The sequence below is a fragment of the Musa acuminata genome, chromosome BXJ1-2 (genome assembly GCF_036884655.1).
Source record: "Musa acuminata AAA Group cultivar baxijiao chromosome BXJ1-2, Cavendish_Baxijiao_AAA, whole genome shotgun sequence".
In the NCBI taxonomy this organism is placed as follows: domain Eukaryota; kingdom Viridiplantae; phylum Streptophyta; class Magnoliopsida; order Zingiberales; family Musaceae; genus Musa; species Musa acuminata.
The window spans coordinates 23,920,690-23,948,449 of NC_088328.1; the positions used below are offsets into that span (position 1 = coordinate 23,920,690).

A 27,760-nucleotide genomic window follows, 5' to 3' on the forward strand; every position below is an offset into this window, starting at 1 on the left:
TCTCGCTCTCTCTCTCTCTCTCTCTCTTTCGACATCTAATCTTAACTGCAATCTATCAACATATTAAGCATAGATTTCGTTGCTTCGCAAACAAACTATTCTACCTACAACGACAAATAAGCCAGATTCTTTTGGTCACTTCAGCAAGGCAAGAGTGAAGCCTTGTGGTCCTCCGTCCATAAAGAGAACCACCATGCGCAGTGACCCCTGAAAACACAAAAAGAGTGGCAGATTAAACTGCTCGAGATTTCCCCTTCCCCATATGCAGTTTTTCCCTTGTAGCACAAAGAGGTGAACGAGCTTTTCTATAGTGCTCTCCTTTACATGTCTTCTAGCCAATGTTCTCAAGCAAGATTCGGATCCACCAGGCATCAGTCACACCTGATCTTTTTTGTTTGTGCTGCAGTGGGGCTGAGGTTTGACAACCCTCCTCACTATAGCAAGCAATCTTTTTACCATGTGTCGAGTCTTACTTTCTCCTACCAGTATCACTTGCTGGCTTGGATTAAACCTCAAACTCCAATCACACACCTTCTTTTCTTATCTTTTACTCTCTTTGTATACCAGAAAATTTTCTTCTGTTTGTTGTTTATCTGATGACTGAGATGAAAGAGTAGCCAATCACAGGAATGAGGTCACTTTATATGATTAATTTGTGATAAAGGGAAGGAAGCATTGAAGTTGGCTTGGACAAAGTCAAATTGATGGAAGGTGGTCCCATTAGTGAAGTTCTTTCTCTTTCTTTCTTCATGATGAACAAAGGAACCCAAATTGCTAAGAGTATTATTATTATAAATGACATAACAACCCAATTAGTTGTTTCAACACAATTTGGCCAAATCACAATGCCCACACAAGTTTTAGTTGACCACAAGTAGTAGGTCAGAAGATAATAATTATATACCCCTATGTGGGGTACCAATAGATGACATGAAACATCAAGACAGTGACTGTAGCTGGTAGCCAATGATTTTGGCTTGCCATCCATGATATATATATGGTTTACCTCAAATCAAATTCATCATATGCTACAACACTTCTTCTCTTGCATTGCATCAATGAACAAACATATGACTTCATATTTCCATCTATGACTTCTTACAGGAGTTAAAAAGGGAGGCCTACCTTGAGGAGGGGTTATACAGACATAAATCCATCATAGATTATGATCACATCTATCATGAGATTGGGTAAAAGGCGATGGCCCCCATTTGATTTGGTTCACGTCAAAGATCATCATTTAGCAGGTTCTAGGGGAGCAATAATTGATGAAGCAAAGAAGGGGTAGAGCTCGATATGATGCCGACAGCAGCATTCACCTAACCCTCTTCTACGACTGCGCTGTCTCAAAGGTGCTCCCGAGCCGAGACGGATTTGGCCTCTCGTGGCTCGTTTGGCAGCCTGCTTCGTCCTTTGTCACCGAGCCGTGTTCTTCTCATGCCTGAAAATTTCGGCGGCGATGTAATGACCGACTCATCCCTCCCTGAAAGTTAAGGTGGTGGTGATGTGACGTGTCATCGAGCACCGATCTAACGTTCATGTGCTTAAAGCCGGCTTCTGAGCCGAGCCGCTACTTCTTTGCTTTGGCTCAGTCGGTGACTAATGGAGGTCTGTACTGAGCCGTAAAGAAATGCTCAAGTTTCGTCGCCTCGTCTTCTCTGCCCCAGTCCTTTGGTGGAGGTAAGATCATTGCGAGTGTTGGATCCTAGGAATCATACCGCTTTCGTTCCAAAACTGCATTGGCTTCTCTCTCTCTCTCTCTCTCTCCTCTTTATATCCACTGCATTGCTTCTCCGTTTCTTCAATCCAAGTTGACTTGGACAGGGCGACTTAACGGACCATAGAGGACGAGAGAGAGAAAGAGAGAGAGAGAGAGAGAGAGAGAGAGAGAGAGAGAGAGAGGGAGGGAGTGTGTGTTAAAAGATTACATCATTGATCGGAGCAGTGGAAAGAAGAAGAAAGGAACGATCTTGATGGGTCTTTCGTTGCCCTTTAGAGTTAATTTGGAATTTTAGAATCATCTCTTTGTTTGGAGGTCAGGGAGACTGTTGCGTGGTGCGCATTAAAGATGATTTCTTTGCTCGTTTAGCGTCGACGGATCGCGGGAAAGATGAGGACCTTGATTTTTTGGCTAATAAACACCGGCAAGCAAATTTCCATCTTTGCCTCAATGTTTTATATGTTTGTCTTGGATCAATAGGATTCATGTGACATTATTTCCAGCAGCAGGTTTCAGTTCTGGAGATCATTTCACGGATTTCTCTGTGGTTAGTATCAATGGATTTGAAGTGTAGGGTTTGTTTTATTGAAGGTTAGAGGAGTACGTGAGGTGGAAAAGAAAAAGATTCTTCTTTTCTTTGGTTGTCTGACAAAAGGAACAAGATTGATCCAAAAAACACTTTACAGAACTCATGAAACCAAAAAGGAGAGAACTTTGAAGAACTTTAAGATCCCTTCATTCGGTTGTTATTTCCCCTGATGATCAGATAGGAGCAATCGAGGCAAGATTGGTAAGCTCATGGTTCCATTATTTCTTCCAAGAACCTATCTATGCTTAATTTCTCGGTTGTAGTAAGAATTTTTCTGCCCATAGTTCTAGTATTCTACGAGTTCCAATTCATCCTTTGGAGATGGGAGCAAAGGAGAGGAGGGTAAAGAAACTGGCTCATTCTCGTCCTCTTTTTTCTCCCCTTCCCTTTTTCTGCTCTACTGGTTGTAATATATCCTCTCTCGCTTCCCATTGCAGTCGCCTTTCCATGTTTCTGAGATTAAAAGATTCAGGGTATTGTGCTGCGGAAGAGGTCCAGATCGGTCAGCAGCAAACAAGGCCTGATGTCTGATCCTGCTTCCCTCTTATCTTCCAGTGCTGCCTCTCTCTTCACCTCTCCAAGGCTCCTTGTTGGCTTCTCCCCAAAGAGCACTGCAGACCCCGAAGCAGGCGCATTGCAGACTTCCATACTGGAGACCAAGCCGTTCTCTGCCATTAGGAACCCCTTCTTCTTCTGTAGGAACTCAATAATGGCCATCTTCTCAGCAACTGTTAGTCCCATTTCTGCTAACGAGTGCAGACAGCTACCTCGGGAGAATGGGGAGCCAAGAGCCATTGGACTTGGCCTACTTGAGGTCCTCACCGCTGGAGACTCTGTTAAGAAAACTTCCAAGACAGAGAAGAGGATGGTGGTCTTTGGGTCTCAGTTTAAGATTCAAATACCTCCTCTTCCTACCGATCCTCCTCAGTTCAGCTCAACTCCGACAACAGACTCTGGCGACTCCCTTCAATCACCTATAGAGTTTGGCATCAAGACTAGGAATTCACTGTTGGCCTTGTACTCTCCTGCTCGGAGATCTTCTGCTGAGACAGGCCGGATGGGTTCTGATACGCTGAATTCTTCTCCCCGGGTTTCCACGGGGTGCCTTCCGCAGTCGGAGATGGAACTGTCGGAGGACTACACTTGTGTGATCTTGCATGGGCCAAACCGGAGGACCACTCATATATATGATAATTGCATCATCGAGAGTTGCTGTGATGGATTTGCCACTTCAGCGAACGAGATTGGGTCTTCTAATGATCAGTCAGGCTATGCATCAGATGATTTCTTGAGCTTCTGCTGTGGTTGCAAGAAGAAAATTGGCCCAGGGGAGGATGTTTACATGTATAGGTTGGTCAGCTAATCTCAATTGTGTGTTGTGCTGCTGCCTTCAGTCATCTTTGAATTATTTTAGTGCATATCCAGACAAGGAAACTGCACCACATAATTGTGTCATGAGCAAATCATTAGGGTTCTGGTCCATATGATCACTACACCATTGTGGAAAGAATGTTCTTTTCCCTGTTTTTTTGCATCAATTATTGCATCTATTTTGATCAAATATAGGTAAGTCTGACCAGGTTTCATGTTTATCTATTGTCAAAATCATTTCATGTTGAATTACACATTGGGGAAAGAATGTTGCAGTTCTTTTCCATTCAAAGAAAATTGTGATTTCTGGATTCTTGTTTGAGACTATTTGGAAAAATGTCTTGAAAGCTTGGCATCGCTTGATTTTTCCTGTTGTCTGTTTCTTATAAGATCTAAGAATTCTTCTTGCGAAAGAGTAAACAGTATCATTTTTCCCTTTTTCAGAGAGAGGGCGTTCTGCAGCAATGAATGCCACTACCAAGAGATGTTTGATGAAGGAAAGGAGAAGTGCTGAATCACTATTCCAAACTGTGAATGAAATCCTATAAGCAGACTCACATAAATGGCTCCTTGTTTGCTATCATTCTCTAAATTTGATCGGGTTTCGGGAGCATGGAGAAGCGATTGTTTGTGTGTTGTTAGTATCATTTGCCTGCCGAGTGGAATTTTCTACAGAGGATTTCTTAGATTGCTGCTGTTCCTCTCCGTAGGCTTTGTCTGATTGATGTATAAACCTCAGATCAATGTTGTTTGGTGCATGCTATGTTTCAGAGTGAAAACCAATCGATGCGGTGCCTCTCATTCTCTTATGCTGCTATCAGCAAACTTGGATCATGCAGCATGTGTATAGAAGAACGATAAATGCATTGTATCCTGCCTTATCTATTAGCCTCTAGAAATTGTCATACTGGTGTGATTGTTTGTTTCATCTGCTTTGCATATAGTTTTATGATGTTGAATGTGGAGTTCTCAATTAAAGAATGGTGAGATAGTTGTCACAGACAGTGAATTCAGGGTATCTTACCTTCACAATGAAGAGCCTGTACAGGTGAGTACATCATAACCAATAGAAGTTGCTGCACTTTGGTTGCTCTGTGTTGCCAGGCTCAGATAACTTCTCACTGTGCTCCTTCTTGTGTCACAACAATTGAGACCTTATGGACCTTACATGGTCATCCCTGTCCAAGATGTAATCATTTGTACACCATTTCTAACCATGCAGGCTTAACATTTGTTTGAGGAGAGTGTAATGCTTAGTTTTACAGTAAGATGCTTAACTTGAGGGAAATGGTTGAATGGTAGAAGAGGCATTGGGTAAGGTCATTTCGGTGTTGGATGCATGGTTGTCAACCAGACCACCACTGGGTCTTCTTCTTCTTCTTCTTGTGAACACGACTCTCTCTCTCTCTCTCTCTGTGTGTCAGAGTCCACGGTTGCAGCAGCCACTTGTGGAGCTTCTTGTCTTTGACCTCTAAATAGAAGTACTCAGGGATTGTTGCAGGACAGGATTCCAGACGCCAACATTTGCATCCAACCCGCATAGTTTTCAGGGATCTGTTGCTGCTTCTGATATGATTTGATGCTCGTGCCTGCATCAAACACATGCATGCCATCGGCCAGCCACAACTGAGCCAAACCTAACTCTGCGACACCCATCTCCTCCGACTGACTTGGTACTGCTCGTCTCTTTCCTGGATTCTTCTCCCCGGTGTGGACTTGTATGGCCGACGACCGAGCAATAGCTGCAGCCAATGACGCCGAAGGTCAAGGGTGAACTCAGAGCCCCTGGACTCTCGCCACTCCCAAGTTTTTACTGCCACTGTCAACGAGTCCTCGTGTGCACTGCTCTCTGCTCTGCCTGCCTCCGGTTGTTTCTTCCGATGCCTTCGTTCACACGCAATAGTGTCCGAATTCCTCATCGTTTTCTGTTTCATACTCATACTTCAACACAGATTCTTCTCTTTCCTTCTTTCTTTCTAATGGTCGTGGTGTTGTCGTCGGAGTGGTCTGTACGGTGGTGGATTAGCATGTGGAGTTGAGATATGAAATGATCAAGCCTGACTCACTCAAAGTGGTACGAATTATATGGATTGGATTGACTCCCCAGTTGAGAAAAGGCCTATTGAAACTCATAAATATCTTAAAAAGACAATTACGATCATTTTCTTGTCATACTTAGATTGTCGTATTATTGTCAGGCCTAAAATTAAAACCAGTTATCTTTATGGTATTGAAAGAAGAATCTCTACATCAGTCACTGGTGAAGGATCAGACTTGTGATGCGTGACAATTCGGAGGAGTTGCCCGAGGCCAATCTGTCACTGTTTAGACATGATTTTGTAGCCATGCGTGGAGCAGTGCCATCAACCTTAGGCCTGATCTCGAGCATGAAGCTTTCTCGCTTTTGGCATGGAGCCACTTGCCATGCAAGGATTTTGCACCCTCATCATTCTTGTCAAAGGAATCGTTGTCATCAAGGTCAAGTCATGCTCTCTGCTTTCTGTATCCTACCAAAGGTGGATGATGAGAGAGCAACAGCTCCAGGCCATGGCACCGTGCTTGAGAAGTCAAATGCCGGTCTCAGTAAGTGAGCTTCACATCCACACAGTAACTTCTTCCGATGACGCTGTCAATCTTTTCAACTGCTACATGAAGTGATAAGCCCCTGCTTCCGGTAAAGCAGTCGGTGTTCGTCACGTAGCATGTAAAGCATACCCATCCTCCTTTTTACTGTCTTCTCTCCTACGCAAAGGTGGAGATGCGACACCGAATGATGATAGTTTCGATGGTAGCGAGCGTAAGAGGAGGGAACAAATACGAGTGGATGGAATGTGATTCCGAGGTGTTTGATTAGATGCTGCAGAAGCTCTCACCATCACCAGATGAAACTGTTCACCTTCAGCAACTTCGGGTTGAATCATCCATGGGAGCTCACGTCTCTCATGCAGAGTTGGAACAGATACATGCTTACTCCTTATTGTGAATGGTAGTGCCGCAGCCACTGTAAGCGCCCGGGAATGTGATGAGCTTATTTCTTTTGTATATGATTGACATATCGGACCGTTTTCATGGTTTTTGGTGGGTCATTGCACAACAGCAAGAAGACGAAGAAGAAGAAGAAGAGACCTCAAGGGTTCCAACCGTACCTGTCCTCTTCTGAAGCTTTATCGAGGAACAGAACACAAGTGTCTGCACAGAATATAAAAAGAATAGCTTTTCCAGCTAAAGATCATTGGCCATGCTCTTGCAACAACATATTATATACATATATATATATATATATATATATATAGAGAGAGAGAGAGAGAGAGAGTCTACTTTTCTTTATCCCCAGTGCAATGAGTGTCCATGCAGATGATGCATGCCCTTTCCCAACATATAAAACATGAAAAGAATCGCAAGCGTTATTATTGTTCGTATCCTCCTTTCCCACCTCCCCTCCCCTCCCAACTGCAAAAATCTCCATTGCTCCTGACAAGAAAAAAAATGATAAAAAGTAAAAGAAGGTATCGGTAATTTAACCTGTGGAGTTTGATGATGCACTGCGAGCACACATCAGTATCGGTCAGCCCCTCCTGCAAGCTCTCTCTGTCGTTTACAGTCGGCATTCTTGCACTGACCACCGAAAGAATGTGGGATATGTGGTAAAGCTTCTCTTCTACTGATTACTCTGTCGGAAAAGCACTTGTTTGGATTACTGAGCTCTCTCCAGCATTAGATTCCATCTCAAGGAAGAAGACGACGACGACGACCGTCTCATGCTGTTTGCTTCTTGCCCATCGGGATTCATGTATTCCAAGCTTTGGTTCTTGAAGCAAGAAAAATGTTGCAGCACAAACACGCTTGAATTAGTAGAAATTTAGAGAATTATGTCTACTCCAGTTTATGTGCAGATATATATGAATCATTACCAGAAGATAACAGCAAATTGCAGCTGAGCTTTGATGTTGCAATCCGCCTTTTGTGAGCAAATCCCTTCCTAGGAATCAAGAGTAACAAACTGTAAGAACATAGAACATGCTTCATCTAATGAATCACCGAGAGCATGCGAGGGACTTGGGGTACCGTTTTCATCAGGGAGATTGCTCCGAGGAAATTACTATGAACGGAGACGAGGCACGCCTTGTTCGAAGAGCCTGTACGCCTGCGATCTTCAGAAGAAGCTGAGCTCCGTGTATCCACTCGAGAATTGCAGAAGTTCATCAATGTCGACTTGAGAGCCAGCGCAATCCATGTTCTGGATTCGGCTATGATTGATCGACTCGACCTCCGCTGCGAAGATGCTAGAGACCGGCCTATGGTCGGAGAGCTTGGATTCGCCGCGAACGTAAGAGAGTTGGCTGAGGCCTCTTCCGTACCACAAGATCCGATCGCACCTAAGTATGTGAACGAGATCATCAGCTAGGCAGGCATGGCACGGCAAAGTACGTTCTGAGGAAGAACTACTGTGGAAAGGGGCTGTAACCATGCAGGTGTTCGACGCTTTTCCTTTAGGTTCATGTCATCTCCTGTGTACCGGTCCGAGTTGTTGGAATACTTGTAGGTAGGAGGGAAATAAATCCTTCCTTCGCTCCAACCCTGAAAGACGCGGCCACATCTTTGCTCGGTCCGAAGCTGCTTTAAAGAGAGAACATAAATTGAACCGTTCGAAAATTCTTCTCCTCTTGATCACATGAAGAATCCATTAGAACAACGCAATTTTGGGCAGAGAACATGGAGAAGAAGAAGCTACCTGATCTTTTTCCAGCAGAGCTTTCCAGTTACGCATTTCGACGAGCGCCTTTGCCGATCGATACGAAAGAGAAATGCGGTAGTTTAAATCCCCGAGCCAGATTATGCGACTGCTCGAGAAACGATCCAAGGTGAGACATTTGCGGCGATTGAGCGTGCATTCACCAGTAATATAATGGAGAACAGGCTTACTCGTGCTCAAGGATGGTCTCGGGTGACCTCTCGTCGTGAAACCCATGAACGGGAGGGAATCTAGTCTTCCTCAGAATCTCCATGACATCGGAATTCCGACGCAGTTCATCTCCATCCTTCTGCCCAGACGTCAAATGGCTGCAGATGAAGCAGAAGCTTGTTTGGTGCAAAGACATGCTAATCGAAATTGAACCCTGGAAGAAACAGGTTTAAGAATGTATCCCTTCCGAGTAATGTGGATTGCATGTGTTTTCATGTAAGCATGATTCAATTGACATAGAAGCTCCTTGAAGAAATGCAGCATAAACATCACCAGTTGCAGCTGGCACAATTCCGATGGATCAGGAATTGCTTTCTACTAAACATGAATACGATGATATGTGGGGGTAGAAGATGAATGAGACCTCATCGTATCATACCTTGTTACCAAGATAGCCCATCAATCCCCTGCCAACGCAGGACACCTTCAGGTTCCTTATGCCATCTCTGATCTCTCCTCTCACCCATATGGTAAGAAATATTCCCACCATCTGCTTGCTTGCTACCAAACAATATCTGCAATGGCCACGCACATGATCATGGTAGAGTAGCCACTAAAACGCTCGAGTAGAAAGTATCAAAGGTTCCGAGGGATGATTACCTTGGCTGTACTGCCTCCATCGATGAAGAGGCTCCAAAGCCATACGACATGGGCGAGAAGTAGGCCGTCGTGGAGGGCGAATCCGCACTGATGTTCTCATCATCGGAGGACCCTCCCCATCGATAATTCTGGTCGTAGTCGCTTGGCCTGTTTGCTAACATGACTCGGTCGCAGACGCTGTGTCGACGATCTAGTCTTGGCTGTGGAGCCAAGATGTCTCCGTCCATTCTCATGCTGCGACTCAAGGACTGGAATGAACGGCGTTGGAAGAAGTTTGTCTGCCTTGTGGTTGTTCCTTCGAAGTCATCGTCCAACTCCACGACCGGGTTGGGGATAGGGGAGGGTGTTTGGAAGCTGCCGCTGCTGCTGTTGCCTGCGAGATTGTTCAGCGTCTTCCTGATGAGAGCAACCCATTTCTTTGCAGGGCCATTGTCTTCTGTTCCTAAAACATTTCCCGCATTGAGAGGAACGATTTCCTGAAATCTGAGACACCAAAAGAAACGACTTCACCGGATGCATCGAGAGGAAGATAGACAAAGGTCGGGCGTGTACCCCAGAACATATATGTCTGCAGCAGGTGAGGTGTGGAGCCAGTCATCGAGATTCAGATTACTGGGTGGGGATTTGCCACCGACGTTCCATGTTGCAACAAAGATCCTATCACATAAATGGAAGCAAGCAGTCAGTGGTGGATGTAATGGATGAGTGATTGCTTGGTCCTACTCCCGAGTACCTATAATGCAGGGTTTCAGTGACCTCAGCTGCATCAAGATCGATCTTTCCTCGCCGAGCTTGATCTGGTTTCTTCTTGGACAATCTATCTGAGGCCACAAAGGGAGAGTCGAGTGAGACAAAAGAGGAAGAATGTCATGGGAGGAGGACAATTCAGAGCAACCTGTGAAAGGGTATAGAAAGAGAAGATAACAACGACTGTTTTGGTGTGGTCCAAAGCTGTTAGGCTGAGAGGATGTACTGTATAACCTGATTTGCTTTTCTTGACAGAGTATGATTCCATCCCTGTGATGCTGCCCCTCCATTCCTCACCACCCCCTGAAAAGAAACACACAATTGGAAGAAAGAAAAGGAGAAAGAAAGACTGTGTTTTGCATGCAGTAATGTGCATCAGACTGAAATTTAAGCAACAGCTGCTTCTTTTGCGGGATGAACAGAACAGAAACAGAGACGCAGAGCAGGGAACTTCGAACGGGAGAAGAAGAGAGCGAAGAAGACATAGTAGAAGAAACAGCATGTCATTTTCCATAGTCTTATTACATGACCTGAAGGCCGGTCTTATCCTGAGATCCTAGCCGAAGTAAGACAGCACCAGAAACAAAGAACAGGTACAGAATAGCAGAACTTAGATTATGACATGAGGAAGACATCTACCTCTAGCAACATCATCTGAATGGAAGTCTTGAGCTTTGCTCTTGATGTTGAACCATTTCCTGACAAAGGCCTTGGACCATGAGAGCTGAGAGGAGGGGAAAAGAAGAAAGAATTAGCCATCCATGAAGCGCTGCGCACTATGCTCCAAGAAAACAAGACATCAAACCTTGCTTTTCTTCGAACTCCCATCTTTCATTGTTTCGGAGTGTCCTCATGCAACCCAGTAAATGGCGGGTGTCTACGGCTCCTCAGGCATTAAAAAGGCACGAGATGGAAAGGAGTAAAACTTCGTTCTCGGCCACCATCTTATCGCCTCTGGAACCACAACAGGATCAAGAGAAAGAAGCCACTTCCTCCTACTCCCCACACTGTTTCTTGGATTCTTGAGAGTAGCAGAGAGCAAAGCAGGTATTCTGATGGAAAATAAAGAGAGAGGTACTTTGCTTCCCTTACCAATCTATTTAGTGGTTAATTCTAAGAGACCAAAGAAACTAGACAGGATCACTGCCAGATTCTCTTTAGAAAAAGAAAAATGTGATTTTTTTTCCCCTTTCCCAGATGGGTTCTGATGTGAAGGCTTGGTGACTGAAAGAAAGGAGCTTAGAAATATAGGTTTGGAGAAGTGGGAACTATGGAGCCAAATGCATGGAAGCGAAAAAGATTGGATTTTGGAGAAGGAAAGAGTGCAGTCGCCCGAGAGAGAGTTCAGAGTAGGGAAGAGACTAAGAGAGATAGAGAGAGAGAGAGAGAGAGAGTGAGAGAGGGGGAGTTGTACTCCCTCCTTCAAAAAATCCTTGTTTCTAGGAGTTGATTAAAGTATGCAATTTTAAGAGAATAAAGTGTTCCTAGAGGACCCCCCCTCCCTCCCCCCATCCCCCATTCCCTCTTTCTCTCTCCTCTCTCAGGAAGCCTTCTTTTGCTCCAAATCCAAGACCAAACCAAGAGAGAGAATGCAAGCAATGTTTCGTTATAGAACAGTAACATCTAAAATAGAAACCGCCATTTAGAATCTTCTCCCCCCCACATCAATTATCCTGGGTCAGTTTTCTGTACCTCCTCTCCTGGCTTCTTCCTGGGGCAGGTGAAAGGAAAAAAAGAGAGAAAAAAAAGCAGTCAATGATAAAGAAAAAGATGCGGAAAAATACAGAGGAGAGAGAAAGAGAGAGAGAGAGAGAGAGCCAAAATTCTTCTTTTTTTTTCCTGCATGTTAATGTGTGTGTCTGCATGGATGTTGGTGTGTGAAAGAGGCATGGTTTTCAGTAATTTCTCCTCCCTTTCTTTTCAACAGTAGTTTTCTTCTTCCTTGTCTTCTTTTGATTTGAGGAAACTTGTGGGTCTTTGTGTAATCTTCAGGGCATGGGTGTGATGAATGGGCTTATTACATGAGCAGGGGTTTTCTTATTCTTTTACTCTTTCTGCATGGAGAAGAAATGAGATTTGTTGGAAATTTGATAGGGAATTGGGGCCATTGAAAAATGGAATGGGAGCATTGGGGTTGGAATATGTCTCAATTTAAGGCTGTCTTTTGAGGCATTCTTCATAGGGCTTTGTTCAGCACAACATGAGCACTCATTTTAGCATTGGTTATAATCATTGGCTGTCTTGCATCACTTGGATGCAAGTACTTGCCAAATTGCTTAGATCTGAGAGTCTCCTTGTAATTTTCACCTCTTCAAATTGTACCAATGCTACCACTTGCTAGGCTTCATTGGATGTAGCACCCTTTCTCATTAATGGAAGAAGCACTTCTATGTATCTGGCATCCTTATTGGTCTCTATTTGTTCTTCCTGGTGGGAGAAACATATACAAGAAAATTGATTTTAATGAGCAGAGAGAGGAATGCTGATCAACTTCATTATACATGCATCTGAAGAAAAAGATACTAAGCAGACCTCCATCTTAATAGTTTGGAAGATCAAATTTTGCTGAAGGTGATGTTGAAGTTTTAGAGTGGACAAAAAGCTTCTTCCCAGAACAAGTGTTAGAGGTCAGTAATGGAAACTAAGAGAATGCACATCATGAATAAGATGCTCTGCAGCATACAGATTCTTCACATTTGTCTTAATGGTCTCAGGAGCAGTAGTTGTTTGTTCTTCTGAGCCAATCATGTCTTTGTTCCTAATTTAAAACTCTTCTTGCCCAAGCAATCGTCAAACAATGCCATGCACAATCTTGGTTTCCTCCCCCAACTCCCAAGCATTCAACACCATGGGATAGTGTGTTCAAACTTCATGGCACAGTCTTTAGTTCACCAAAAAGCATGGGTTTAGTAATCAAGCACAGCAATAGATTATATGATTGGGGCATAAAAAGACTTCATTTGTTGCTAACTTATCTGACCTGCCATCAAGCCATGTCCTTCGCTCACCACAGCCGGAATCACTTGCACTTAACTATACAAAATGAAGCTAAGCTTGACCTTCTATTATGTCAAGTTTAAGATCCTCAAGACAATCTAACATGAGTCCCAAAGAAGAGGTGTACAGTGACATGGCAGCCAGCACTACTTCTATTTGGCCATCTGGATCGATTTCATGTTCCATGACATGCCAACTTGGCATTGGACAACAAACAAAGCACTTTGTTCTTTGAAACACATAAGCTCCTGAAGCAAACAGTGCCATTTGTTCTTCGTTTTCTGTTGCTGTCCACCACTCAAAACATCCTAAGCTTAATTCAACAAGAGCTTGCGATTTTCTTGTATTAGTGTTTCTTTGGGTGCTATTCCACGGTCTCTACTGATTGCCAAGATTAATTGGAGCAGTAACACCTTGCAGCTGTCTCAGATAGAATACAAATCTTGGATCCTTCCATAATATTTTGGTGCCACACTGCAACCAGCAAATGTCTGAGAGTAGAGTGTGCCGATGAATATGGTGAGACATCGAAAAGGGACAACTAAGCTTGCATAAAACATCGGCCCATGTCATGCACTAATCATTAGTATCAGCATTCCCATAGCTCACACAATTTACTTCTCTTTTTCCTTTTTTTTTTCTTTTTTTTGAGAATATAAATTGCTTAGATTAAATACTCGGGCGTTACCTCCACAAGAACTCGAAGCTTAAAACTCAGTGAGAGAGAGAGAGAGAGAGAGAAGCTTGCTGCCATTGCCTCATCTCTTGTGCAATGAGAGACGTGGGGAATTGGATCAACCAGCTAAGTCTTATCATAGGACCACAAGTAGATACCAGTATCCATGGAAAAGGCCTTGCCTTCCAGCGTCGATCGAAATCCATGCCTTGGGATGTCTCCAATCTCCAAAACCAGATCATCCAATGGCGGGGTTGATCGGTCAAAGAAGATCTTTGATCCGTACTTTTGGCAAAGCATCATCCCTCCTCTCTTGCTTTTTGAGGCCTCCTCTCTTGTTACTTAGCTTTCATATCAAGCATTGAGAGAGAGAGAGAGAGAGAGGCTTCTACTCTCGGGCAATGCTTGGCCCTTTCCCAGTGTCATCGTCCTCAAATCTCTCCACAAAGAAAAGATGTATGTATACCTCCAAAGTAACTTTGGAACTACGGTTGAAGTGTGCTTGGAATGGCCTATGTATACAGTAACAGTGAACTTCTTTCTCTTGTATCATGATATCATTTTACTTGTCACTGCTTTTGTCCCCTCAGAGACATTCTCTCATGGACCACTGAACTCGAAAGGCATGGGGCTCCCATCCATATCCGCCGTCGATTTGACAGTCAAGAGCGGTGACTCTGCATCACAATCCTGTTCTGAGAATTGAGAAGCTTGAATTCGGTCTCCTGCTTTCCTTTTTGCAGAGTTGCATGCTTTTTTAACCTGTTGCTTTCTAGTTTTTAGACTCTTCTTACGTTTATCTCTCTGCTTTCAGAGCTCCGGGTAAATGGCATCAGTGGGGGGATGATAGAGACACATTGCTTGGTCCCGTCTCCATGAGCAGTCCATCCCCTCTTCCCATCGTCACATGGCTTGCTGGTAGAGCTTTCGCTCTAATAAATGCAGATGAGATCAAGATCAAATTAAAGCCTTTGGTGTCAAGACAATCCTGATAAACTCTGACAATAACCTAAATGTATTCATGCAGATGCATCTCATTCTCAGCGCTTCAGGGTGAAACGATCAAAGCCATGGTTTGGATGCTTTAGCATCGCGGGTCTTCTTCAGCTTCTGGTTGAGCTGTTGGACATCAGTCAGTGCAGGAGTACTGCGAAGCAATAGTAAGAAAACAATGTCACCGCTATTTACTTCAAGACGAGGATTTAGTACTGGCGAGAGACCCACATAAAGCATAGAATGTTTTGCTCTTAAGGACGAGAAAAAAAAATATTATCAAAAATAAAAAGGTAATCTCTATAATAGTTTTGTTGCTTGAGGAAATATCCCAAATCCTAACTAGAAAACATTCAAATTAGATGTCATTCATTCTCTCGCTCTCGCAGAATAAAAAACGGGGGCAGAAAGAACAATCATTACAGTCCAATTTCTCATTACAACCGGACCCCACCGAACGGTCATGATTTCTACTCTAAACTTGAAACATAAACATACCAACAACATTCATGATTTCGCAATTATTTCTCGGAGAAACTCAAAGTTGATTGTGTAAATGCACAATTATGACTGAGCATTGGGATGTATTATATGAATTATGTCACTCTCAAACATTAAGCTCGGGCCACCTCATGAGCTCCAGCCCTAAAACGCAAGCCCTATCGTTGCTGCAATGAACCCTCGAATCGAGTCCAAACACATCCTCTGTTTGGATCGAACTCGATGGAACCACTCTACATGCAAATCCCTGCATACCGGCACGCTCGTGCATTAGTTTTATGGACTTCCGATGAAACGGAGGGGAGCAGTCCTTATGCGTGGCTGTGTCAGAAGCCCCCATCAAGTTTGACGTGCCACAGACGGAGCTAACGGAGGGGCAACCCCGTCCATCAACCACATCGATTCACCCATGAAATCTACGTCTTGCGGGCCCTACTACCCCACTCTCCAGTGGCAAACAGCGTCATCTCTCTCTCTCTCTCTTTCTCTCTGCCAAGTTGCCATGGCACAAGGTGAGGAGTACAGAGCCCCACGTTTCCCCCTCCTCCCGGCGTTGCCAGTTGATCGTACGGTCTTGCCGGCTAAAAGCCCCGCAAGGTGGGCCACTCTATCCAAGTAAAGGATTCGGGAATTGGTGCATGAATCGAGATGGTTCCTTCTTTCCCCGCCTCTTCCCGTCTCGCAAGCAACAACCCTATAAAATCCGGAACCCAATCCGTTTCGCTTGTATCCCCAAATCCATCGGTTCCATGGCGGGTTCCGATTGAATCGGCAGATGGGACGAAGAACGGGCGCGACAGGTCCGAAACTTTTTGTTTCACACTTGTATATGCGTGAAACCCTCGCCGTTGGATCCTATTAGTGATTTGTGAAGGTGATGCGACCAAATAAGAACCGCTCTCGCCCATGCCCGACGGTGGTGGTCCCCACCCATCGGTGGCGAAGCGAACTCCACGTTTTTCCAGTCCGATCCGAATCCGACAGCGATTTCATCGATCACCTGCTCTCCCGTAGGAGCCTCCTCGTTCGAGGCAGTGGGAGCGTGGAACCCACAATTGGGCCGGCTAACCCACCCATGGGCGGGCCGGTGCCTGCGCGGGTACGAATGGTGAGTTTGCACGCGGTCCGTCTGGGAGGAGCCCCGCGTCCGACCGACACGTTGGTGGACGCTCCCACGTGGGCGTGGGCCTGCGAAGTCGCGGTCGGATGGGGGACCTCGCTCGCGGTGGGGCGACACGTGTCCGGAGAGGGTGAAGCAACGGGCGGATGAACGGGAGGGGGTCGGCGGGGCCCGCGTGTGGGTGGTACCACGGTCGCCATCACCCGCGCATGTGACTCCGGGCCAGTCTCCCTCCACTCGTCGCTGAAGCCACCGGCCCCCACTGACCTTCATCTTTATTTCTGAAACTTTTCTGAGCGTCTCCCCAGTCTGTTTGGGTGCACTGCAGCCTCAGCGATTGTAATTTGCAGTGACTGAAATTTACAGGTCGATTCTTACGTTTTCATACGGTGTAAAATGTGCAACGCTTGATACAGATGCCATTAGGAGATCCATTCAAGGCGCGGATTCCAAAGCAATCCACAGTTCAGCGTCGTCGCACAGCGAGGGGAGGAGTCATGCTTTCTCGCGCTTTTCTCAGCACACCGTACGATCGGCCCACGGCGTTCACATAAAAAGAATGCGGATGATCCACCGAGCAGCATCATGTCATCGATGATGCGGCAGTGCACGCACTTTTATTACCCAGGCCTGTCATTTGCTTGTTCACATGCAGCGCTGGCAAGGGTATTTTAGTTAATCGGGGCGGACAATTCGGGCAAGTCGGGGAAGTAGGTGAGGAGGCATTAATTAGTGGGAGCAGCGCCTGACGTGGCCGCATGGGGTTGCAGGCAGGGGATGAGGTAGAAAGAAACGGCCCTCGGTGAAGGGGAGACGCCGCGGCCAAACCATTCGTCCCTCGAGTTATTTCTTATTTCCTTTCCGTGCCCTTTCTTTCTTTTCGTTCTTCCGATCTCCCACCTCCTCTCTCTCTCTCTCTCACTCTCTCTCTCTCTCTTCCCCTTTATAAACCCGCCTCACAAAAAAATGAAGCTAGATTTTTAGGTGCTGCCTGTGATCGAGATCGTTAGTTTGAGTAAAAAGAGTGATGTGATCCGTGTCCCCTCCTCCTCCTCCTCTTGCTAACGCTGAACCTTCGAGTTCTCCGTTCGCCGGAACCCGGGGTGATCGCGGCGTCGTACCTCCGCCGGTGTCCGGCACCATGAACCCCGGGGAGACCACGCCCCCGTCGCCGCTCGACAAGCCCCTCGCCGAGCTCACCGAGGAGGACATCGCCCAGCTCACCCGCGAGGACTGCCGCCGCTTCCTCAAAGCGAAAGGTCAGTCCCCCCTCTTTCTCTCTGCGATCGCTCTTTCTACTATGTTGCTGATTTGGCGGTGGGGAATCAACGGGGGGCTTGATGGGAACCTGCAGGCATGCGACGGCCGTCGTGGAACAAGTCGCAGGCGATCCAGCAGGTCATCTCTCTCAAGGCCCTTCTCGAGGGGCGGCCCGGCTGTGACGACTGCCCTGCTGGCGGCGGAATCCTCCAAAAGCTGCTCACTTCTTCTCCTTCGGAGCCGCTATCGCCACCGCAGGTCATCCGCTTTTCCTTCTCTACCCATGTCTAGTACTTGTGTAGTAGTGCCCTTCCTTTTAACCTCCATCTCTTGCTTCTTTCTCCAGGACTCACCTCCTCCCGCGCCGAAGGAGGGCGGCAGCGGATCACAGCCGCTGGCGAAGGAGCCGTCGCCGTATCGAAGGAGGGACCCGATCCCACCGCCCTATTCAGCCGGAAATCCGACGTGCCAGACCCCAATTGCCGGAGCTGACCTTCCCCACCCGCCGGAGAAGCGCTGCCCCTCCCCCAGGTTCGTCTCCTTGTGCATCCCACAGGGCCCCCAAACCCCATCCCCTCGTGCCGCTAACGTGCGCATGTTTGCGGTCCCCCTCGCGTCACTCAAAAGCCCCCTCGTTGATCCGACGGCTCAGCGCGTTCGTCGCGTACGAACCCCACCTAATTGAGCAAAGGAGCTCGTCTCCATCTGTTGATGGAGGACCCTCCACACCTCGTCCTGGCTTCTTCCGCATAGACAACTCTTCTGTGCGGGGATGAACCGATAGCCTTCAACTTGTTGTTGACGCCGTCTGTGTCGCTCCATTTTCAGGTTGACGGCGGAAGTACCGGTCGGCCAGATGACGATCTTCTACGACGGGATGGTCAACGTATACGACGGCGTCTCGGCCGATCAGGTAAATAGAACACACCATCAAAAAAAGCGCGTGCCGGACCCGATACGGGGACCGTAACGATCGTTACGTTACACTGACACGGCGGCGCTGCCCTCGCAGGCCAGGTCGATCATGGAACTTGCGGCCAGCCCGGTCTGCTTCGACGATCCGACCGGTGCGTTCTCTCCGGCCCGGCCGCCGGCCTTCCGCTTCCCTCCGGGTCTCCCCCGACCGGCCCCGGTCCCCACCGCTCCCTCGTTCGTGGGGACCTTCCCGATCTCGCCGGCTGGTAAACGTTGCTACTCCTACTGTTCGTTCCGGTCAAGCGTCAGCCTTGTGATCTTGATCGGACGGCTTTTGATGCAGGCACGATGATCCACCGTGTCGCGGACGGCTCGGATGACCGCAGAGTCCCGCGGGAAACGGAGCCCGGTAAGAGAGCAGTGCTGTTTATCCCGTAAACTAGCGAGTCCTATTTTTCTGGTTTTATCACCGATTCGACACAAATCTTGACCCGTTGTCGGACCCTACTGGGGGTACGCTCCTGTTATAGGTCGCGTCGCCTTCACGTGGGGCCAGTCCGTAGGGATGGGTGGGTCAGACAAAATTAATTGTTCCTGCGGGCGTCTCCTTACTGTCCACTAATGTGATACTTATCAAATTAATCTTTTCCATGCAAATTATCATTAATGTCAGTCATTAATTTCCATCTTCTTTGGTGGTCCTTGCATGTCTTACTGATGAGATTGTTGATAATTTAAACGGGCAAAAAGAGAGGAACCGCCATATATCCCGTACATGAGGTTCATGAAAAAAATGTTTGGTGTTTTCACTTTGTGTGTCACTTGTAGTCTTCAGGAGAATTAGCTAAACCTTCTGTGTCTCTGAAATTTCATATCCATCAATCGACCTCCTTAGGAGGTAGTGCACATGAACCCATATATGATCATGCTATGAGGATTTTGTACATTTCAGGTTTGCTAAAGTAATTTGTTGTAAAGAGACTTCCATCGGTAACTGATACTTTGTAAGTTAAACTTGGCCATCTTGATTGATTTATGAAACCAAGCTAATATGTACCAGACTAGCAAGCATCATCTCCATTTGCTAAATGTTGCCAATTGTATTTTTTATTTGCGTAGCTCTTAACAAATACTTAACTAGACCTGATAAAAGAGAGATGAAGTGAAGGCAGTTCATAATGTAGTTGTCAAAAAATAAATGTAGGTGTCGGTATGAATTGCTTTGAAACTATGTTTAGCTGAAACTAATGCTGGAGTTAACCACAACAGAGGGCCCAACAAGCAGAAAAGCATCATTGCAGAGATACTTGGAGAAAAGGAAAGACAGGTATGGTCATTTACCAACAGAAAGTATACTACTTGTTAGCTGAACCCACATGATGATCTTTGATGATAAAGAAACTCCATAACCTTTTCTTCTATGAAGGTTTAAGGGCAAGAAAATTATTGGGGGACCAACTTCTTCAAATATGGAGATGATTTGCTTCAACCAAAAGTTGAGTTGTCCAAACCAAAATGAGCTTCCAAACCCATGCGACACAAGCTTTCCTACCCTAATTCAACAGCCTCAATCCCCAGCTAAGTGTAGCCCAGCAGAAAATGAAACTCAAAGAGAGAAAATTTTCTTTGATCTCAACGATGACGGTGAGTATTATAATAGTTGCTATAGGCACAATGCTTTGACATGGGAAAAGCACCCTTCAGTTAGTGCAATTCTACTTACAGGATGAGAGAAGAACTTGGCGCTTGCCTTACACTATCTACTCATAACTCATGGACAAGTCTCATCTGATTAATTGGGTCTCTCTCGTCCACCACCCTCTTGTATTCTGAAGAATCTTTTGGTAAAGTTCGTTTTAATATGCAGAATAATATAAGAGTAGTAATAACATTCTTTTCATGTTTTATTTTTTCCCACTGGATATGTTTCAAGATATTTTCTGTACGTGGATTTTGATGCTTTTTGATATAGTATGTCGAATAGTGGTGCTAGGAAATGTAGAGGAAGATCTAAGAATATGTTTTAGGTAAAAAAGATTGTGTATACCTTTAATTAACTGATCAACGGCATGAACTATCTATGCAGCTCACAATTAAACTTGATGTACGCTAGGATGGCTCAATAAAGTTCTGGTAGATTATCAGGTTGATCTGTATTTTTTATTGGCCCAATTAGGTTGATCTGGCATAATCTGGCTACTTCCTTCTACTCCTTATTTGCTGTTCAGTACAGACTAGTAATGGAGCTGAAGCTAATGGACCTTGACTTGGTTTAACACGAAAAGCTCAAACATAAGCTTTCCTCCTACCATTGATGACCACCTTTTCTCCCATGGCTTCCTCCTTGTTGCCTTTTGACCCACCGGAGGCACATGTATCAACAACTCCAGCAGCATCCCCATCCTTCAACATCTCAACTTGCCAATCTTGCCATTATTGCTAATGCTGCCACACTATTGCACGGGTGAAATGGAATGCTAGTTTGTTTCATTTTCTTCATCTTCATTCTTTTACTAATTCATTGCAAATGGAACAAAACCCGACCTGGTTGTGCCTGGCCAATGCAATTAGAGGGCCTGATCAGGATGGATATCATGAAAACAGGGACCTGATCAGGATGTGATATCATGAAAACTGGTTGTGCCCAAGCAATAGACCCTTTTAATTTTCTGATGGACCTGATCTGCACATCATGTGGCCTAGGTCTACGACCCCTATTCTCTATTCTGCTTGGATCTGGAATAATCTGATCACATTAGGACCGGTGATCAATGTGAGGTCGCTTGGTTCCAAATCGAAGCTTATTATTAAGGTAAATTTTCAAAAAAAAGATGGTGTCAGATACATGTTAGTTACTATTCTAAAAAAATAAAATATTCTTTGTTGATGAACTCAACTGAACAAATGACTCACATTTCCTTCAATTTCTTTTCAATGAGCTACATTCTTGTGCAAGCAGACAGATAGAGAAGCAAACATGACATTCCCAATTATACTTATGAGCATTTTCAGAAGAATCACATCTTAGTATATTTATTATTATATGATGCTAATCATGATCCATCTTTGACATGATTAGCATAAAGGTAGTTTAGTCCAGTTGGTGTTTCTTCTGTTGGTTTTGTATACATGCAAATTCTGATGGTTGTTTGTGTCTCTGTTTTTAACAGTGGTGGGAATTGATGGATCCGCCTATGACCTAACATCAATTTTTGGACGACGAAACTTATGGCGATGCTACTCTAGCAGACTCTGCCCTTTGAATTTGGGGACTCTGATTGAGCATGTTGGTAAAAGCACAATGATAATGTTTATAACCCAGTTGATATGTTCTCCGGCACTAGATTTTGACATATTCGACGAGATTGTGTCGTTTTGTTTTGTTTCTTATTTGTATTTGTATATATATGCAATGGCAACCATCGCCTCGGCAATTAATAAGATTTTGAGATGCCAACATTATCCAGACTCAGTGCATCAAGGTTACAAGTCTAAGAATGTAAAATCTGCCTGCCAGCTTATCATAGCAGTGTATGCTATCAGAGGGCATCAAGGTCTGGTGAATGCAGTTTCGTACTGATCATCTTATTGGCCTCGACTGTACTGTGAACTCGTGTACTCGAAGCCTAGTACGAAGATCTGATGGTAGGTTGTTGTAAGGCCTCATCTGAAAGTTGCGGCTATTCTATAGTTATAGGAGATGTATTCTGTAAGAATTGTTTGGGATGCACAATATTTCCTGGATATCCAAGTTTGTGGACTGACCCAATTATCTTTTTCACGACTGTAGAGAGGCTAACGATTTAAGTTTGTTTATTGCAGTGCTGCTGTGACTGATTATTCTACCTATTGCTTCACATTTCTGGTTGAGGCAATTGCTGTACGAAGCCCTTCCCATGTTCACCAGTTTTTGGCTTTCCTTTTGGGGTTATATTCTCCTCGATGTTGGATTATTTCATCCATGCAATTATTGGCCGCTCTTTGGTTTCAATTTAACGAAGGTTTGAAGTTTGGTTGTTCCTTTTTATTTCCTTGCTTTTTTTCTTTCTTTATCATGTGATATTTCTTTGACCCATTGAACAGGTTATACACAGCATGAATCCAGGCAGCATGTTGCTGACATAAGGTTTGAAAGGTTGTATCCTTTTTCTTTCGATGGGTGTGTTTTGCAAGCCATCTGTTCATATCACACATCATGAAGAAACGATCTTATCATGGTAACAGAAGTTGATGCAGTGCTTGATGGTGTTGTCGTCGTCATCTTTAAAGCAGGCTGCAACAACAACAAGGACTACTAAACAGGTGATACCATTTATGCTGCTACGATCGTTGCCTTTCTTCATTGTTGATGGTTCTGAATGCCACTCGGGGTCTTATCATCAGGCTCTATTATTTTCTCATGATGGCGTAAATAGGAAAACCCAAGGCTGAGAGGTAAGTTTTAAGCCTCCTGACTATACTTGTTAGATTGCCAGGCGTTGCTTTGTCACAAGAAAAATCTGCTAGCGAGCGTGTCTCCTACCTTCGCTCCTTTCCTTTGCCAGTGTGTGCAACATTTCTCGTTTCTCCATCCACAAAGACAGTAGTATCAATAATATTATTGATGAAGGTACAGTTTGATCGTGAGTTAGATTTGAGGAAATTGATCCTATTTGGTTTAATTTTCTAGTACTGTCATATCGGAAAGAGAAAGTTCATTCGGTTTTGGAATATTGTTAAGAGAGAAATCTTTCAAAAACGTAAATCATTTAATTTTCTGTAATCTCGGAAAGAGAAAGTTTCCTATTAAAATATACCTGAGAAAACTCTTAGATATCGTAATTCTTGTAACTATTAGTTTAACGAGGGAATGTATCGATGCATGCGTGAAAAAATAATGATCGTATTATTTGTCTTCATTATATTTTAAAGTAACGACTTGCACTAGGTGGATGTAATATACACAAAAGGATATCTTTGGATGATCCAAGTACTTTGGATGCTTTTTATCATGGATAGATATATTATGCATAAATAAGATGTTTTGGATTGTTTTGTTCCTTTCAGGTATCTTATGTCCTTCAGCAATCATATTTAAGTGAGACATTTTGGGATGCATCAAGTATTTCAAAGTTTTTTATTTATTTATTTTGAATAGACATATCATATGCAAAAGAGAAGTTTCTTCATCTTACATATTTATTTATTTATTTTGAATAGACATATTGGGAAGCATGGATACTTTATATATACAAAGGAAATACATTAAACTCTATAAACATATACGTCTATAGATGTTTCTTCATCTTACACAAACATATTAAGCGTAAAGAATATATAGTAAAATACATATTTCGATTGTTTTTATATTCGTGTATGCATGACACATGAATGAGATGCATGGAGATGTGTCAAACATTTTAAATACTTTTAAATACCTTTACCCATTTTCTTGCCTAATGAAATTTATAATATCATCTCTTATAAATGGAAAAGAATAATTTTTTTTCCTAAAAGAAAAGGGATAACTTACAACTGAAAAAGCTGATTGTACCGGTGCAGTGAACCTAGAAAAACCCCTATCTATCACAATCTTCAATATTTTTTGTTCAGTGAATCTAGAAAGACCAGCCCCTAGATTTGATGAGATTTTATTTCGAAAAAATCCTTCTTTTTATAATTAGCCTATTTTTTTGGTCATTATACATGACGAAAATTCTTGTCTGTACCGCTCCTTAAAAGAAGGCTTCATTCATAGCTGACCAACTCCACCAAAGAAAGTATAGTTCTAAGGTACGATGTTGAGGAGTTTGATTCTAACGTGTAGGACATTAACGACTCCTAATCGTATACGCTCACCTCCCAAGTCTCATGTATGTTCCGCAAGGACACGAAACAAACATGATCCATTTGTCTGAAATATTCACGTGGCGTGATCCCACCGCCATTGAACGGTTATCAGCGAGCAAACACTGTCGGGATCATTTTAACTAAACTAATCCGACGGAACAAAGAGAAGAGAGGCCTCTCTTCTCTATATGTTTTAGAGGTCTTCGGCATTCGCATGAAGGCCTCGAACAGGGTTGGGAGCAGCAGAGATGGAGGCGGCGTTTCAGGTTCTTTTTTTCCTTCTTCTTATGTATTCCTCGTCGCGATTTCTGTTCCCTTCGATCGTGGTCTGTGGATTTGATCTTAGCCTTTTCCTCGCTCTTTCTTTTCGATTAATTAGGTCTTAATCATTTTACCCTCGACCTCTTTATTAAGTTGCAAATCGGACATGAGAAGATCGAATCTTTTGCATTTGATTTTCAGTTCATAAGGGTTTTTTGGTAGTCGATGTCAGTTCCTGTTTGGGATGTTCATCCGCGGATATCTTTTCCCCTGCTGGTTTTGCCGATGTGTATGTGTGATCCTAAGTTGGATGGAGCTTGTGAAAGGTTAGCGCCCTTGGTTTTGATTGCTTACTTATTCCTTTGATGTTTGAATTGAGTCTTCCCATCCATTGAATTGGTGACGCTACCATTAGGTTAAGGATCACAATATCAGTTGTTTCAAAGGTTGTCAGAGAAGCTTGTTCGTCATGGACTTCGACCTATATGAGGGTTTGGTGGATTTTTACTGAACGGAAAAGAAACAAAGCCTTTGCTTTCTGCTGTTCCGAAATTTTTTGATGTAGATTAAAAAAATTCTATAATTATAAATGATGTTGTGCAGCATAATATGATCTTAATACTTTAGCAGTTTGATTTTTCTGGAATTTGAGATGCACCAAATTAGTTAAAAGATAGAAAGAAGAAAATTATTACTAATGAATATATGTAAGAGCTGAGGAATGAAGAGAGAAAAGGAGAGAAAGAAGAACAGGAATGAGAACAAGGGAAGAAGGCAGCTCAGGGCAGTGAAGCTACTGTTTCTTGTTTAAATTAATGCCTAGATGACCATGGTTTAGTAATAAGTTTCTTGTAGCGTTCAGCATACTTTGTCAAAGAATATTTGAATTTTATATTTATTGTTATTATGATTGGAATCCCAAGTGCAAGCTTTTCTTTAGATAATTACATTTTGAACAATTTTATTCTCCATTCTGAAAAAGGATATATTTAACCAACGTTGATGGTGGTTGCACTCATATATCGCTTGCTGGACACAAATCACCAAAGAATCTACTTGGCTGTAAATAATTGCTCTCTCTAATCTAATTACTATAGGATGGCAAGGAGGAAGTTCTCCAAGCTTGGTATATGGATGACAGTGAGGAAGACCAGAGACTTCCCCATCACCGTGAACCCAAGGAATTTATTTCGTTGGGAAAACTTAAAGGTTCCTTCCAAAAAAAAATCTGTGTAGCTGTTTTCTTGTGTTCTTTCAGTGAGACATCTCTCATGTTAGCAAGCTTGTTTTCTTCTTTTTTCCTGTAGAACTAGGAATAGTCAGTTGGCGCCTGAATCCTGATGACTATGAAAATGATGGAAACTTGAAAAAGATCCGTGAAGCCAGGGGATATTCTTACATGGTTTGTCGCTAATTTCGTTTGTTCTTTTTCCTATTTACTATGAGGGTCCGTTTAATTTATTATGAGTACCTTGATAAAAAGTGGTCACTTTGACAATCCTTTTGCAGGACATATGTGACGTGTGCCCAGAGAAGTTGCCAAATTATGAAGCTAAGCTGAAGAGTTTCTTTGAAGAGCACCTGCATACTGATGAGGAAATACGTTATTGCCTTGAAGGGAGTGGTAGGATGGCTAATACTGGACATCTTGATATTCTATGGGAGGTGATGCCTTCTGATCCTTGTTATTCTAATTTATTGTTTGTCTATTTTGTGTTTGTTCAGGCTATTTTGATGCGAGAGACAAAAGTGACCGCTGGATAAGGATAGCAGTGAAGAAAGGGGGCATGATTGTCTTACCTGCTGGAATATATCATCGCTTTACACTCGATACAAACAACTATATTAAGGTATCACATCTGCGTGTGCTGATGAAACTATTATCTGTTGATTTTGCAAAACTAGAAACAAGTTCTTTTGGCCTTTGTGTTCTTCTGTGTCCAATGAATCGAAGAATCTATATCTGACATGCAATTTGGACGACCAACAGTTATAACTAGGATTCTGTAATCAGAAGGAAATTTGTTAGATTCTTATTTAGAGAAGGATGTTGGAAGAGTCTTATTCTAGATTGGTGAAAGGTATTTGAGAGAAAAGTTGACATAGCTTAGGAAACTAAGCCTACATACGAGCCTCTCTTTTATTGTGCGGCATGTTGTTGATTGGGGTTGATTGGGCTTAGGAAATTAAGCTTAGACCGGATGTTGATTGGGGTTGCATGAAAGGTGATGATTGTGAGCTATGTTATCAATAAGCTTCGAAGACTGAGGTGCCTGGCGACTCTGACTGGGGTTGTTGACAAGGTTTGAATATCAATGGATGACATTGTCCGAGTTTGAGGTTCAGATCAGAAGAGTGCATTCCTCTAATTGGAAAAGTTGTCTGCTTCCTCTTTCTATTTCCTCTCCTTTTATCTTTGTTTTGCTTTCACAATCCATGAATTGTTGTTGGTTGATGGTGAGATTGATTATGAGAGGGAAGAGATGGGAGGTAGGAGAAGATGAGCACCGCTAAAAAAAGAAAGACAAAGCACCTTTTATTCCTTCTCGTGATTGTTGATGAAGCATCTCTCAGAACGTTAGACGTGACCTCTATGCTGTGGTGTAAATTTTTGTTATCCTGATTTTGCTGCTTTTCTTCTTATGTGGGGGAATATATTATGCAGACCCAAAATAGTTCTCCATGAATGCCAATGTGCCAGTACTAATATGCTTCCGAAAATTAAATTTGTATTTGCAGGCAATGCGACTCTTTGTTGGTGAGCCAGTTTGGACTCCCTTTAACCGTCCTCATGATGATCTCCCTGCTAGGTTGACATTAATTTAGTCCCTATTCTTGTCGATACTCCATTTCCCTTTAGATTCAAGTCTCTTATATCATTGGCATGTTTGCAGGAAAGCTTATCTCGAAACGTTTGTCCAGAATGAGCTTGGTGGGCCGGCTGTTGAAGCTCAGTAATGGCAACTCAGAACCAAATCCCAGAAATGCAAAGATAATGTGCTTTGGTAATGATAATCAATGTTGGTCAATGTCTACGAACTTGTTGAATTTTATGTCAGCTGCGGTATAGAAACTTGTATAACAAAATGTAACTTCATGTTTACTCTGAAGTGGGTCGAGGAAACCTGATGGTTTGTTTCATAAAAATAAAAGTGATTTAGTGCAGTGATGTTTGCATGCTACTCGGAGATTGAATTGCAGTCAGATGGCAAAGCTTG

The 27,760-nt window shown here is 43.7% G+C and overlaps 4 protein-coding genes across 8 annotated transcripts; 3 read left to right on the top strand and 1 right to left on the bottom strand.

Moving 5' to 3' along the window:
- The first annotated feature begins 1,378 nt into the window (after window positions 1-1,378).
- On the top strand, window positions 1,379-4,608 carry LOC103976369 (FCS-Like Zinc finger 8-like). 3 transcript variants are annotated; one of them, XM_065094176.1, is made up of 4 exons: window positions 1,379-2,510; window positions 2,594-2,651; window positions 2,747-3,659; window positions 4,125-4,608. In XM_065094176.1, exons 3-4 carry the CDS (start codon window positions 2,833-2,835, stop codon window positions 4,192-4,194), a joined length of 897 nt encoding a protein of 298 aa, XP_064950248.1. In that variant the 5' UTR covers window positions 1,379-2,510; window positions 2,594-2,651; window positions 2,747-2,832; the 3' UTR covers window positions 4,195-4,608. The 3 variants fall into 3 exon arrangements, with proteins under 3 accessions (XP_064950248.1, XP_064950247.1, XP_064950249.1); XM_065094177.1 differs by lacking the exon at window positions 2,594-2,651 and having other exon boundaries at window positions 1,380-2,144; window positions 2,227-2,510; XM_065094175.1 differs by having other exon boundaries at window positions 1,379-2,651.
- Window positions 4,609-7,000: 2,392 nt separating this feature from the next.
- LOC135612751 (type I inositol polyphosphate 5-phosphatase 4-like) lies at window positions 7,001-11,349 on the bottom strand. The gene is made up of 13 exons (XM_065109385.1): window positions 10,796-11,349; window positions 10,630-10,714; window positions 10,225-10,293; window positions 9,977-10,064; window positions 9,796-9,900; window positions 9,244-9,726; window positions 9,023-9,158; window positions 8,604-8,797; window positions 8,413-8,521; window positions 8,146-8,294; window positions 7,746-8,056; window positions 7,592-7,659; window positions 7,001-7,488 (listed from the first exon to the last, which is right to left on the bottom strand). Exons 1-11 carry the CDS (start codon window positions 10,823-10,825, stop codon window positions 7,834-7,836), a joined length of 1,671 nt encoding a protein of 556 aa, XP_064965457.1. The 5' UTR covers window positions 10,826-11,349; the 3' UTR covers window positions 7,001-7,488; window positions 7,592-7,659; window positions 7,746-7,833.
- A 5,753-nt stretch (window positions 11,350-17,102) lies between these two features.
- LOC135601205 (protein TIFY 4B-like) lies at window positions 17,103-21,918 on the top strand. Of its 3 annotated transcripts, none has more exons than XM_065094186.1 (10): window positions 17,104-17,536; window positions 17,632-17,795; window positions 17,884-18,068; window positions 18,366-18,450; window positions 18,550-18,718; window positions 18,796-18,861; window positions 19,722-19,779; window positions 19,879-20,096; window positions 20,178-20,252; window positions 21,623-21,918. In XM_065094186.1, exons 1-9 carry the CDS (start codon window positions 17,419-17,421, stop codon window positions 20,180-20,182), a joined length of 1,068 nt encoding a protein of 355 aa, XP_064950258.1. In that variant the 5' UTR covers window positions 17,104-17,418; the 3' UTR covers window positions 20,183-20,252; window positions 21,623-21,918. The 3 variants fall into 3 exon arrangements, with proteins under 3 accessions (XP_064950259.1, XP_064950258.1, XP_064950257.1); XM_065094185.1 differs by having other exon boundaries at window positions 17,105-17,536; window positions 20,178-20,296; XM_065094187.1 differs by lacking the exons at window positions 19,879-20,096; window positions 20,178-20,252; window positions 21,623-21,918 and having other exon boundaries at window positions 17,103-17,536; window positions 19,657-19,746.
- A 2,475-nt stretch (window positions 21,919-24,393) lies between these two features.
- On the top strand, window positions 24,394-27,707 carry LOC135601241 (acireductone dioxygenase 2-like). Its single transcript, XM_065094188.1, has 7 exons — window positions 24,394-24,547; window positions 25,640-25,751; window positions 25,850-25,944; window positions 26,052-26,166; window positions 26,268-26,392; window positions 27,282-27,352; window positions 27,437-27,707. The coding sequence occupies exons 1-7, from the start codon at window positions 24,530-24,532 to the stop codon at window positions 27,498-27,500; spliced, it is 600 nt and encodes a 199-aa protein (XP_064950260.1). The 5' UTR covers window positions 24,394-24,529; the 3' UTR covers window positions 27,501-27,707.
- Window positions 27,708-27,760: the final 53 nt, after the last annotated feature.